Genomic DNA, 14,143 nt, shown 5'->3' with positions numbered 1-14,143 from the left:
CTAACATAAGAAACGAGCATACAGAGTAACAAATATTTCACGATGCACAACTCCCCTCATAATCAGTTGAATAGGATCAATTACATACGGTTTCAGTTTAAGTTGCAGAATATGGTCACATCGGTAGTACCTGTGTCGACAACATTCCCTTCAGCCAAAGTGATAACTGACCTCCGCGCTGACCACCTACAATAATCTGACATGCCATGATACAGTGGAAATACTGTTTGAAGCAGGCTGATATCTGCCTCACTCACTCAGTGTGCAAAGTAGCCATTACCTGCAAGGCTGTGACTAGTAACAATCCAGTCAGGCTAGTAATGAATTAAAGAAGATGGTGGAAGACTTTTTCCACGAATGAGGGTGTACAGACTTGAAAAAGTTTACATAATTACTTTCCAATAAAATTTTCAAAACTGTTGTTATTGGATAATTTCTTCATTTCTTATTGTCATATTTTTTATTATTTTTTATGGCATTTGGAAATGATACAGAAGAGGTGGCGGAATCTAGTCTAGTGTGATGAAGAAGGAGCGGCAAGGCCATCGACACCTATTTGAGAGGCAATGGCAGTGGCCCCACCAGCGCTAGCCCCACTCTCACAGAGGATGAATTTATCACGATCAGGCCCCTTAACTCCACACTCAAGGAATGCATGTCCTCTGTCAACAAACGACACTTGAAATCTGCCATCACAAGACATTCTAAAGAACCAAGAGCATCACATCATGTGTCCACCACCAACGACAACTGGTGACGAAGAAAACTGCAAGAAGCCATTGACATCACGTGACACCAGCCTGCCACGATCCCACGACCTGGGAACCCGCCTGCCCAGCACCTGGGACGCATTCCTTTCATCATTGTTTGATTGTTGTCTGTGCTCACTGCTGGGGCGATGGGGTGGGTAAGTCTTGTGGTCAAGTGTTGGCCGAAGACCTGGGTCCTTATTCTCTAAACGTCCGTATCCCTAAGAATTCTTAACTTTGATCGTAGCCAATGTGTTAAGGATGGACTTACGAAGTTATAGGGCTACGAACGTTTCGAGAATAGCTGGCCTGGATTTGATTCCCCACATGGATACAATGTGCAAAGCACATTTCTGGTGTCCCCCGTCGTGATGTTGCTGGAATATTGATATCAACGACGTAAAACCATTCTCACACACTCGTTCGAATGTGGTTGCCTTGCTGAAGTGACATCGCCTGTGTACGGTTGGTCCGTAGCAAATCTCACTGAGATCATGTTGTGCTTCGATGTACACGAAAATGTCTGGCCACATCAGTTTGGTCAGTTCCAGTCTAGCAGTATACCCACGTCGGGGATACGCTGACTTTCTTGTCGTGCCATGACATCCGATCAGTTTAGCTTGAAATTAACGTGTTTTCAACAACATTTAGAGGCTAGAGAATTATCATCCGTTCTTCGTTGTCAGTATCAGGCGTGCGCAAACATTGAGTTTGTTCGCTGCGAACAAGATGTCACACAAGGGGATTTCCTCCATGTTTGTTGAATATTAAAGAGACGGATGGAAACAAACAAGCAACAAATATAAAGTTTAAAAAGTATTTAAAACAATACGCCCAATACGCCCCTAATGGGTACTATTTAACACTCAATAAGTGAAAACACATCTATGTTATATAGGTATATCCCACGGATGCAAACAACACTTGTGTACAAGTAAAATATGTGTACTGCAGTTTACAAACGACAGCCAAAAATCCAGTAATGTTGAAATGTTTACTCTATCATTCTTCAGTTAACAGGATTGGCTTTCCTGATAAATTATTAGAATTCGTTGACTTTTTTATAACACTGGTTTTCTCTGGCTGCTATGAATGTTTCCTATTGGTAGCATGCATCATTGTCTGCCGATTAAGGTGGCATCGCAATAATTCCATAATAAGCTAGGTTTATGTGGGAACATGGTCACATCTCGTCCACTTAAAGTAAGTGTCATCCACTGTATTAATCAGAGATGAATGTCATGTCACCCGTGAGAAACACTGGAAACTTGACGCACTACAATAACTTCCTGCAGTTTATACTGCCGAGGAATGGAAATATATACTTGAAAATATATTTGACAAACAAAACACTGTAGAAACGTTAAGAGACTGAAAGCAGTTCAACTCATACTCGACGTTAGCAAATACTCAATTATTTTGTCATATTTTAAGAATATTATAATATTATTTTATATTATAATCGTCAAATTATTATGGAAGTGTAGCAGTTTCTTAAGATTACTGAATACAGGCTGTGAACAGCATGACACACACTATACGAGAGACAGATCTATGACATGAAGACAATGCTTCCTCTCTACGTTTTGTTACACTGGGCCGCGTGCAAAGGATATAATTATGCAATTTATTGATTGTCATTGTAATGTAAATTACGTTAGAGGATTATTCATGTTTTGTTGTTTTTCTTTCATTTCTGATACAGTGTTCTGGAAACATATTTATAAAGCTGGTACGACGGCTCAGTTGAACATTCAGATAACTATTTCACAAATCTTCAAGTCAAGAGAGTTGTGACATATGGCACGTGTGATCAGTATTAGGAAGATGGATATTTTCACTGGCTGTTTATCACTTTCAGCTCAGCAATGGTTACGTCTGTTACCACAGAATTCAAAGACTGCATTCAGGAAACAGTTCCATCACAATGTTCGGTATGACATGCATGTTGAATTATGTTCTCTGTTACAAAGTGGCGATCACCATCATCAACACAACATGGGTCGTCTGACGGCTAGTTCGGGTTTCTTCGCCGACGAGAACTTACAGTTTTAGAAATGGAAAAGTGAAGTTGTCTGAGTTTTTACCAAATCATGTATTTTGTTTTTTATTACAGTGTGCTGGAACTTGAGGTTAGTGTATTTTCTACAAGTAACGTGAGAGTAAATCTTTTAAGATTTTGCCATATTGTGCAGTCAGAAGTGAAGACGATGAAGAAGTTGATTATACTATCAGTGTTCTCGTCAACGCAGAAACCTGCGTCTATCACGCAAAAAAATGATAACACGCAAAAAGTATTTTGCTTGCGTGTTTGGGACGCATACATTCAGATCTATTTGAAAAGATTTCTTGAAAAGGTATCTCAAACAGCATTAAATCTGGAAATAATTCAGGACTGTAATGAAACTTTCCCTCGCAAAAGATGTGGACAACATGCCTATAATTATATTTGCCATAGACTCTCTGTAACCTTACTATCTGATCTTACTAGACCTAAACAGAAGTTTGCTCTACCCCCATATATATTGTAATAAATCACATTTTTGCCCTGAGCTAATATACTTCAAATGTGAAGAGGCTGGTATCTAAAATGCAAGACTTAGTGCTTTACCGTTATATTTCAGGGCAAAAGTGTACTCTATGACACTATACATGGAGATAGAGCGAAAAGTATTTGTATTCTAAGATGTCAAATTTAATACTTACCAACGGTAAATCTAATGCTGAAAACAAACAGAAAATAGGACTGTAACCTAAATTAAGAATTCTCCCCATTAAGGGCTAACTAACGGACTGTGCTGGTGATGTGACTGCCCCGCTGTGCTAAGACCCACGTTACCAGTAGAAAAAATCCCAAATGATAAGGTTAAATAAAACAAAAATTAATTGTTTCTCGAGCATCAGCGCGTATCTTTTTTTGTGCGCTATCAATTTTTTAATGCCATTTAAAAAAATAATGCTGACCTTTCCGCGTCCCGGTCGAGTCCATTTGCCCACTATAAGAATAAGTGTCTGTAAGAAAGAGTGTGACTGAATCAGTGAAACTACAACTCATTAACCCGTGCTAAATTGTCTAAGCTGTATTTTGAGAGAAAAATGTGTTCCTCCCTCGTCACTTTTTTCAATCACAAATTTCAAAAAAAACGTCCTACCGCCCTCGTCACTTTTGAAAAACATGTGCAGAGAAACACTTAACTTTTTTAGGCATCCTAAACAGATTGATGGCGACTTATGTTTCTTTTAAATATCTTCTCTGACATGTTTTAATTACATCTGTGATTAACGTAAACCATGAAGGACAACAGGAACGTCACATTTCGTTGCCGAGTGAAACAACTGCAAACCAAAATATGCAGGATGCTACGGCGCCTTTGTTATTTCAGGAGCATTTCAGTATTATTTCATTTTAGTATAATCAGTCGTGGGAGTGAGTCTGCCTTGTGTTATTTATGCCGAATAGGTAGCTATTGTTATTTATATATAAACGGCATACGCTTTTCACATACCATGTCCATGTATGTGACAGCGAGTGAGTGAGTGAGTGAGTGAGTGAGTGAGTGAGTTGAGGCTACTAGTGACAGTATTTCAGCCATCGTGACAATTAATTGGTAAGAAATATAGTTTCATTACACAATCTGCCAGCAACGGACAGTAGTACAACTAGAATGTGTTTTAATCGTAGCATATGTCTTATTTTAGCTTTCATGTTGACAGCGGAGGAGGTTTATTCATTACTCAAAATAACAAACATGATACGATTCAAACACCCCTCGTGATTTAACACAAACAGTTCAGAGCAACTCTGTACTTTATTACACTATACGTTAGGGTATAGGAATAGTATTTCTTGAATAAACGGTACTTTGTTTAATCCTTTTTGCAGATTGTATTCAGCCCGTAGAGTCTCGCTACAAGTCAAGGCAAATGGAGTGGAGTTTCATTGTGAACAGTCTGGATACGGGGATCATACTGTCCTGTTACTGCCGGGAGCCTTGGGTACGTTGGAAGCTGTTTCTATGATGTTGTACTTTAGCCAGATGTTCCAGTTGTATTTTGTGACGGGGTCCTCGGTGCTGTTGTACACCCAGGAGTGCAATGATGTCCAGAATTGCCCCACCCACCTACCCCTTTTGTGTGGCGAGGTGTTAACATCGAAGACAAGGGAGATTGAAACTGAAATACTGTTCCAAGAGGAAAAAAGAGTTGTTTGCCGGCTCTCCCACTCACTTATACCCAATGCGAATCAAGCTGTCACAGTTTGTAAGCCAATAGTGAAAGTCAGAGCGTGGTATAAGCAATTCCTCGTCCTACCATTGGTTTGCCTGTCCACAACAATATTGTAAGGTAGTGCATGCATACACCATAGCTCAATAACCTAGTCACTCACTCACTCTCTCTCTCTCACTCCGTCAGCCAGTCATTTTATGTGTGCCTCCGTCAGTGAGTAGTTCACTCACCCACGCACTCACTCACGCACTCAGTCAGTCAGTAAGTAAGTCAGTCGTCAATCTCTCACTCACTCAATCACTCACTCAATTACGCACTCAATCACTCACACACTCACATATTTACGAACTGAAGCACGAGTCTCAGAAACCGATTCAGCCGATCCGAATTTTCTCGTGTGAAGTTGAAAAGAGACACTACAAAGAACTTTGGTTGACGGCTTTCCAGTCCCTTGCTTTAGGAAATGGTAATTACAAATGAATCTTAATTTTAAACTTTTTTCTATTTCTACATTTTATGGCGAGGTTTAGGTAGTATGGCCTTAACTATTTTCTTTGAAATAAAAAGATAAAAATTAACAAATAGTAACTAACACGTACGTAACAGACTGTCCCTGTTTAAAGAGGTCGTACAATGATTCACAATTCACATGGCTCACTGGTTACACCTGTTATGTGTTCTTTGCGACTATCGAATATATTTTTTGCAACGAACAACCTGATTAATAAAATATCAAGTCCGTACCAGACCACCAACCCTCGTTTGGATATTTCCACGATTTCCAAATTTCCGTTTCTCAGAGCTCGTTGAACGGCAGAATACCCTGCACGACGTGTTTGCAACGAATAGATGGAGCGTAGTCTTGCAATGTACAGCTAATTACACATAAGAAATAATACTGATTAATAATTGTGTATCCAGTTGAATGAGTTGGTCTCAAAATTCTGGACTCGTTATTGTACTCAGTTGCGCAATGGGACGGAACCCAGTCAGCAGGAAACGAGACTTTGTGTAATCAATGTTTTGACTTGCAATCTGATTACAGGCTCCTCTGAGACAGACCTTAGTAACCAGCTAGAGAAGATGAATCCAGAAAAGTTCACAGTATTTGGCTTTGATCCTCGAGGTTATGGACGAAGTATTCCCCCTGAGCGTGACTGGCCAGACAATTTCCGCCATCGAGATGCACAAGATGCAGTTGCTGTCATGAATGTACAGTTGGAATTTCAGATCAGTTTATTTTCTATGTCAGTAACTGATTACCATTCGTAATGTCTCGATACTTGTTATTACATTGAGGAATGTCATGCTGAATGTTGAAATGTCCAAATGTGATACACCGATTTTCAACTCCAATGCAGTGACTGATACCACAGTTCCACTGGTGGCTCCAGCATCCCCCTTTCGTCCAAACGTAATATCCTTGAACGCAGTATTAGGCAGCTTGTGCCACTGTTATACTAACATGGCGCCCACCGCTCGAACATTCTTGCTTTGACGTCTCAAGGCTAGATGATTTTTATCCCAGAGCTGTTCGATGCGATCAGTTCATGACGTCAGTAAGCGTATTTTGCAGGGCATGTAGCAATCAGGAAGTGCAATTGTGCCCAGAATATACGTTCACAGTGGGTTTTTTTTGTGCCAGACTACACCTACAATAAACACGTCGGGCACAAAGATAAGGTTCCTATGGTCCGGACAGTTACGCAACCTGCCCTTTATGGTATTCGCCCATATTATCTACCTTGTACTAACCATTTTAGTATGATTTATTCCTTCATATATGAACTATATTTCCTTATCCTGATTCATGCTATTGTGTTTATCTCCTCCCTCTTTAGACCCGTAAATGTCCGGCGTCAGGCGACTAAAGGCATGGGTGGTCAGACTCGCTGACTTGCTTGACACATGTCATAGGTTCCTAATTGCGCAGATCGATGCCCATGCTGTTGATCACTGGATTGTCTGGTTCAGACTCGATATTTATAGACCGCTGACATATAGTGTGCGGCGTAAAACTAAAATCACTCACTCACTCACTCACTCACTGACTCCTATGTCTTTTTGAATAATAGTGGAACACTTGAAATCCCTTTGAAGTTCCCTTCTGGAAGCGGATGAACAATCACACTCAACCACGAGTAGCCTACCTTCATTATTGACACCCTTATCGGTCACGAAAGACATGCCATGCTTGTCACTCTCCCCCCAATCGCAAGGGACAAAATTACAAGGCACTCTTAAGTCGTGTCTGGTAAATCGGTTGTTAGAGGATCTAGTAACAGTATGTTATCTGCTGTTTATGTTCATATTTCTAGTGAATAGTCTGGGGCAGAGCCACAAGCCACGACAGTGTGGAGGTAGTAGCCAAGTCCCAAAAGAGGTCATCATCGGACTTGGGGTCATCACAAGCTAAGACGTTGAAGTCATCCACGTCATCGAGGACGAAGTATTTCAGCTGCCAAATCTTCATTGAAGCCACACTCTAACTCTACATCGAGGTCCAACTCTACAACGAGGAGATCGTCCCGCTGGACAGGTCGACATATTTGATGAGCCTCCTCGACTGTTTCCCGAGTTATCAGTCGTCAGTAAAGCATCTCACCAGTCTACATCTACTAGACCTTCAGGGTGGCCTTCTAACAACACAGATAACTGGCACTTCTACGGGTAACCTCGACAACTCAGATACATCATCTGCCCAGATGCAGCTACAGCATGGTACACAGACCTTCCACACAGGGATCTTCATGCAACAGTTCACAGAGCAAATGATGAACATCATGGAGCACTGCTTTGCAGAGGAAACTTCAGTCACTGACGATGACTGTAGCCTTGCACAAAGGATCCGCTGGGGAGAATGCACTCCCGAATGAAGTCATCCCCGGCTTGGACGTCATCCCCGTGTAAGGAATCCAATTACTTACAAGATGGTGGACAATGACTTCGACTCACTAACCCTTCCACCTAACTACTGTCTCTGACAGTCTCACTACAGTCTTCAGCATTGGAACGAAGTATCAGAACCAACACATAAGGTAGTTTAATGCGCTGAGATTTCCTATTCATCACATGTAGCCATTCATGAAAGCTACTGTCATAGGATGATGAATGGATGGCACAATTGGACACCACTAGCAGGCGGACCTTCTGCAGACTTCCACGGTCCCAGGCTCTTAATGAGGTGCTCATCTCCCGTTTTGGAATCCTTAGAATGAAGAGGATACAATGATCATCTCAGATTACACCACGCAAAAGAAGGATCAACAATTTATGGTCGACCACCTGGCCTCTACATCCGTTGGATTGACTCCTGAGAGAGCCATTATTACAGGCCCCTTTGGTCATCACCAACAGTCTTCAGTGGAAGGACTGAGGAGGTCGCCAAGATGACTCACATGAAGTCATGAAGATTAAGTCCATTGATACCTTGGTCAGTGTTATTTGGCAGACGTCACAGCGTTACTCCAATGAATCAAAAGTTTCTGGAGTCCAGAAAGCCAGGAACAAGAGGCACACAAACCTCAGGAGCAACAAGGGATCCTTTCACTGCTCGACCAGAAAGAACAAGAGCTTCCTTGGGAAAGGACGCCCTTCCAACGGTGCAAGAGGACAGTAGCGATGAACATCAGGTTCAGAACAACTGCAACCTTCCACCCCCAGCCATTCCTGTGCAACCATCACCAGTGAGTGGACGTCTGCAACGCTACCGCAAAAGTTGGGGCATCCTCCACAACGATTACGTCTCTCAGATACTTAGAAGGGGCTACAGGATCCAACTAAAGGCCACACCGTCTCTCACAAGAGACACAACTCTCTTCGTGTATGCATAGGATCAAGTGGACAAACTAGCGCACAACATACAGAACTTACAGGGAAAAAGGCACAGTCGAGGAGCTAAATCCACGGGATCTCACGTCCAGATACTCGCTTTACGAGGCAGTTACTCGCTCACATCTATGATGGAGGCTGGTTTTGGAGATCGGATACGGTGTTTGCCAACCTCTACCTCAGGGACATGGATATAGAAGACGTCTCGGGCATTCACCCATGCGTGCCACTTGTTGTCACAGAACAACTAGCGGTTCCACAAAGGCGAGGAGTTACATTCACCCTTTTGTCACGTGACTTGTAAATAGGGACCAAGAAGCTCTCTCTGACTGAAAGTCCATGTGCACGTCTCAAATAGGCTAGCATTGATAATTATGACCTCAAGAAATACTTGTGCATGGGAAGGGTCGCAACTTGGGACAGTCTTGGCTAAAGTTGCATTAGACACTAGCAGGACGCTAGTAGATCTATATATCCACACCGATATGTCAGCAGTCAATTCACAAGATGTCATTTACGACATACTAGTGGACTCACAGGTTCCACATCATCGACTTACCTGCATGGTGGCCCTCAGCTCGATTATCACCATGAACGCATGCATAAAGCTGACGAAAGCGCCAGAATTACTCGTCTTGCTGCGTTCGTTAAAGTTGGAGGACAAACTACGAATTTCAAAGTTTAAGGCACCAGCTTGGGATCTGAATGTTGTATTAGAACATCTCACCAGTGATACATACGAACCACTAGATCCTGACACATCAATATGTCAGCAGTCAATTCACAAGAAGAGTAAGTGAGTGAATTTAGTTTTACGCCACACTCAGCAATATGCCTGCTATATGGCGCCGGGATGTCAGTAATCGAGTCTGATCAGTGATCAACAGCATGATCATATGTGCAATTGGAAACCGATGACATGTGTCAACCAAGTCAGTGAACCTGACCACCCGATCCCGTTAGTCGCCTATTACAACAAGCATAGTCGCCCTTTATGGCGAGCATGGGTTGCTGAAGGCCTGTTCTACCCTGGACCGCCACGGGTCTCACAAGAAGAGACGATTAACACGTGTCTCGTAGAGTGATGTAGTTCAGCAAAACACCATCACGACACGATTCGCACAAGGAAATTGAACTTTTCAATATTTAGACGACAAACTGTTTCCCTCTTGTTTCAAATGGAACGTTCTGGAGGGCGTCCCCATATATGCAAATTCGGGTCAGTTGTCAGGTCGTGGCTCATCTAATACTTGTCAAGCAGTAGTAATATAAAGGAACTGATGTTAACTTCCAGACTTTGGGACGGAAGAAGTTTTCTGTGCTTGGCTTCAGCGATGGTGGAACTACTGGTTTGATCCTCGCGGCACAATACCCAGAACATCTGCGGAAGCTGGTCGTGTGGGGAGCCAGTTCCTACATTATTGAGAAGGATATCAAGGCACAGCGAGGTTCACACTCTTTTCTACCACAACATTGTACAATCGGTGGGACAAATTGTCAACATACTTTTTAAAAGTGGTTCCTTGGATTGGTTAATGGGTCGAATACAGAAACAAAATGGTAAAACATGGATGAAAAGGGTTGCCTTGTAATACTTTGACGTTTAATGTGTACTCTCTCAAAATAGAAATGCACTGGTGTAATTTCAAGAATTTAAACTTTAACATGAGATATCACCTGCAATTCTGAATTGGTTCCTGCCAAATGTCACAGTATGAAAAAGCAGACAACAGTCTGTTAACATGTATAGATTATGAAAAGGTAAATAAGTGAAGGCGTCCGTTCACAATTGAGTGTTGTGTTCAATGTTTCTTGTGACCACCATGAGATTCCAGCACTGCTCTGGACTTCTCGGCATGGGCGGAATAAGTGACTGATTGTAATTCTGGCACATTCCTCTTGTAATGCATACGGCAGTTGACCTAACATCTGGGGCGCCGGTTGACGTTTGCTCAAGGTCATCCCACAAATGCTCGATGGGGTTGAGGTTGGGCCGTTTTGAAGACGGTTTGGAAGGACAGTAATGTTCTCCTTCTTAAGATGCTCAGTAGTTGCACGTGCTATGTGAGACCTGTCATTAGTCTGCTGGAACAACTCTCTCTGGCGATCAGTGATCTGAACCATTTAAATCCTGAAGATTTCATCTCTGTATGGAATAACAGTTGAATTACAGTTGAAAGTTAGGCATGTAGGATAGGGCTTCCCGCATCATGGCACTCCCAATACAATATCGACAGTTCTTCAACCCCTCTGGATCCGCCAACGCATGTCACCAGTTCTGTAGATCCAGACTCGAATGATATTGCACTATTGGACCAAAATAGTGTCTTCTGTCTCTTGCGAGAGTTCTCTTCAAACTAGGCACAACACTTACAGCTGCATTTTCAGCTGCAGTTGATATATGAAGTACCCTGATGTACATATCCTGAACTGTTGTGTAATCATTCTTACTTAGAATCACTTTGTTGATACTGGTTCCATAAACGACTGGTGGTACTTACGTGAACACTGGCGAGGTATGCAACAGCAGCCTGAGACTCTCCAGCCTCCAGACATCCAGTGTGAGTCGCGGTATAACGATATTCTTTCTTTTAGCTGCCAGTGTCAATGCCAGTGACCAATCTTGATCTTCAGACCTACACGCGCATATTTCGAACCACTTTTTTTCTAAATTTATAATGGCGCGGTTTTAACAATCAATCAGTTTATCAATATCACCTGTGCGTTTCTTGAATACACATGATTTAACATGATAACATAAAAGCATTTTATATGTGGATTTGTCACAAGTTTCACTGATCCTCAGAGGAGGACACTGCCCATAAATATATACACCCATCAATCATATTTCCAATCAGAATTATCCCGCGTTATCCCTCGTGGAGGATTATTGACATGGATCTCTATACACGATTCAGCCATCCTGTTCACGTCAGCTCTCGTGCCACGCCAACATTCTATGCCACATCAGCACATGCAACGCCCATATACACCCCATCCCTGTATGTGGTACCCTGACCCCTACCTTCCACCCCACATGCCAGTGTCCTACCAAGTCCCTACCTACACACGTCCCGTGGCCTTCTCACCCCAACATGACACTCAAATCCCAAACTTCTACACCCTTACACGCCAACTCTAACTGACCTCCCGAGACGTCCACTCCATCCGTCCACCCCACAAACCCATCCGACACCAAACACCACACCCCATCCGCATGATGTGAGAGTTCTTGCATGCTCCGCTAATCTATGTGCTGCCTCCTGCAGGTCTAGAGGATATTTATAACTGGAATCCCAAGAGGATGGAGCCGTTTTTCCAGATATATGGGCATGAGTACCTCCAGGCTCATTGGAGCAAGTGGATAAAAGCAAATAGAAACTGCCTCGCACACAGAAACGGTATGTTCACTGGCAGTCAGAGTGAGTGAGTGAGTTGATTTGAATCCCGGTTTTAAACTCATAAAGACAAAATTTGATGGATTTCAACGTCTTTATTGTGATGGTGTCTACGTTTCAACGTGTTTTTACAGACCGCCGCCATCTGTAAACTCTCTCGCTCACTCACTATAGGTTTGGCAGTATATTCTTATTCCTCCATCAGGTGAATGAAACAATGAGGAAACGAACAACTATGTGAAAACAACAACGGTTAGGATGTAACAAGGGAAATCAGTATTTAATACGCACAAAATGGCAGATGGAAGTGGAGGCCAGGCATTGTTATTCCAGACATGATTGATGAGGTAACAATGGTGACAATTTCCAGCTACATCTTACACACTCACTCTGTCAGGTGACATCTGCAAGGCGGAACTGAAGAACATCACCTGTCCGACGTTAATCCTCCATGGCATGAAAGACCCTCAGACGAGCTCAGAACATCCGGTGTATCTCAACAAACATATAAAGAACTCAAGGTTTGTCAACCCATTTGATCACAGTGTGTGTGTGTGTGCGTGTGCGTGTGCGTGTGCGTGTGCGTGTGCGTGTGCGTGTGCGTGTGCGTGTGCGTGTGCGTGTGCGTGTGCGTGTCCGTGTGCGTGTGCGTGTCCGTGTGCGTGTGCCGGTTTTCAAATTGCCAAATATATTATTAACTGACTGCAGGAGTTTATAACTTTACAAACGTCCATACATGTTATTGACCCATGTATTCAACAGATGTTGATGTTTCAATGGCTAATGAACGTGAATAATACTTTGTTTGTTTGCATTGGGTTCATGCTTGCCAATGCGGGCTTTATATGGCCTACACATGGCACGTTCATAATATTGGCTTCAGTTGTAGTCCAGACGTAACATTAGTTGTTAATATATAATCGATTTTTATCTGAGTAAAGAGCAAAGCCATCAAGATACAAAATACGAAGTAACAGAACATCTTCTGGGTGATTTGTACCCGATGGAGTCTGGAGGCTGACCATCACCACCCACTTGGTGGTGAGGGAACCAAGATGTGGACCGTTGCTCATGTTTACAAAGAGCGATGCTCATGCTGTTGGTTGTCTGGTGCTGACTCGACTATTTATATACCACCGTCGTATAGCTGAAATATTACCGAATGCGGTGTAAAACTTCACTTCACTCACTCACCCACTCACTCACTCACCCACTCACCCACTCACTCACTCACCCACTTACTCACTCACCTAATCATGTTTGCAATCACAGTATTGTCTGGTCAAGGCTGGATTATTTCAGGATTGTATTGCTGGAATAGTGTTGACAGAACATCCATTCTCCACTACCAGGCGCCAGTACCATGTTTCTGTATCGCTCTATCGTTTAACACTTTAAACAGCCACATAATATACCAGTTACAGTCGCTTTTCATATACTGGACAAAAATAGTTAGGAATATATGTAAAATCTGAAATCACCATGATATATTTATTTATTGCCACACTGACAAGATATCACTCATAAAAATACCAATATCCCTAACGTATTTTGTCCTGTCTATAACGTTGCGAGATTCACCTTTTAATAGAAAACAAATGACAATGTTTCCACATTTTCCTGTTTTATAGCTGCCTAAAGTAGGCCAAATATATCAGATGGTGATGTTGCTAGATCACACTTTAGTAAATATAGTCTGTCTAAAGTCGCATTTGTAATCAGCTTGAGCTAGTTTATTGTCTTATATCTGTTTAAAATAAAGAACCCTATATAGAGATATGTCTTTCGTCCAAAGACGTTTTACCAATGACATCAAACGATGCTGTCGCCACCTTGGTGAACTGATGCATCGCTGCTGCTACAAATACTGTGTGTTTAGGTGCAACTGATGGTTGTTAATGAAAACTGTTTTTCAGAGATGCTGAAGGCGTGCAGAAT

The 14,143-nt window shown here is 42.4% G+C and overlaps 1 protein-coding gene across 1 annotated transcript; it reads left to right on the top strand.

Moving 5' to 3' along the window:
• Nucleotides 1-2,576: 2,576 nt before the first annotated feature.
• Nucleotides 2,577-10,387, top strand: LOC137257547 (valacyclovir hydrolase-like). The gene is made up of 4 exons (XM_067794872.1): nucleotides 2,577-2,683; nucleotides 4,633-4,745; nucleotides 6,022-6,188; nucleotides 10,102-10,387. Exons 1-4 carry the CDS (start codon nucleotides 2,577-2,579, stop codon nucleotides 10,318-10,320), a joined length of 606 nt encoding a protein of 201 aa, XP_067650973.1. The 3' UTR covers nucleotides 10,321-10,387.
• The last annotated feature ends 3,756 nt before the right edge of the window (nucleotides 10,388-14,143 follow it).

The sequence above is a fragment of the Haliotis asinina genome, chromosome 12, assembly GCF_037392515.1.
Source record: "Haliotis asinina isolate JCU_RB_2024 chromosome 12, JCU_Hal_asi_v2, whole genome shotgun sequence".
Taxonomy (NCBI): Eukaryota; Metazoa; Mollusca; class Gastropoda; order Lepetellida; family Haliotidae; genus Haliotis; species Haliotis asinina.
The sequence above is the reverse complement of the archived record's forward strand: the minus strand, read 5'-3'. Positions and strand labels throughout refer to the sequence as shown.

Excerpts from the sequence above, each read along its gene's own strand:
- LOC137257547 (XM_067794872.1), top strand. The coding sequence starts at position 2,577 with ATGGATATTTTCACTGGCTGTTTATCACTTTCAGCTCAGCAATGGTTA. Across the intron at positions 2,684-4,632 it reads CAGTTCCATCACAATGTTCG|ATTGTATTCAGCCCGTAGAG; the intron begins GTATGACATGCA and ends TCCTTTTTGCAG. Across the intron at positions 4,746-6,021 it reads GTTACTGCCGGGAGCCTTGG|GCTCCTCTGAGACAGACCTT; the intron begins GTACGTTGGAAG and ends ATCTGATTACAG.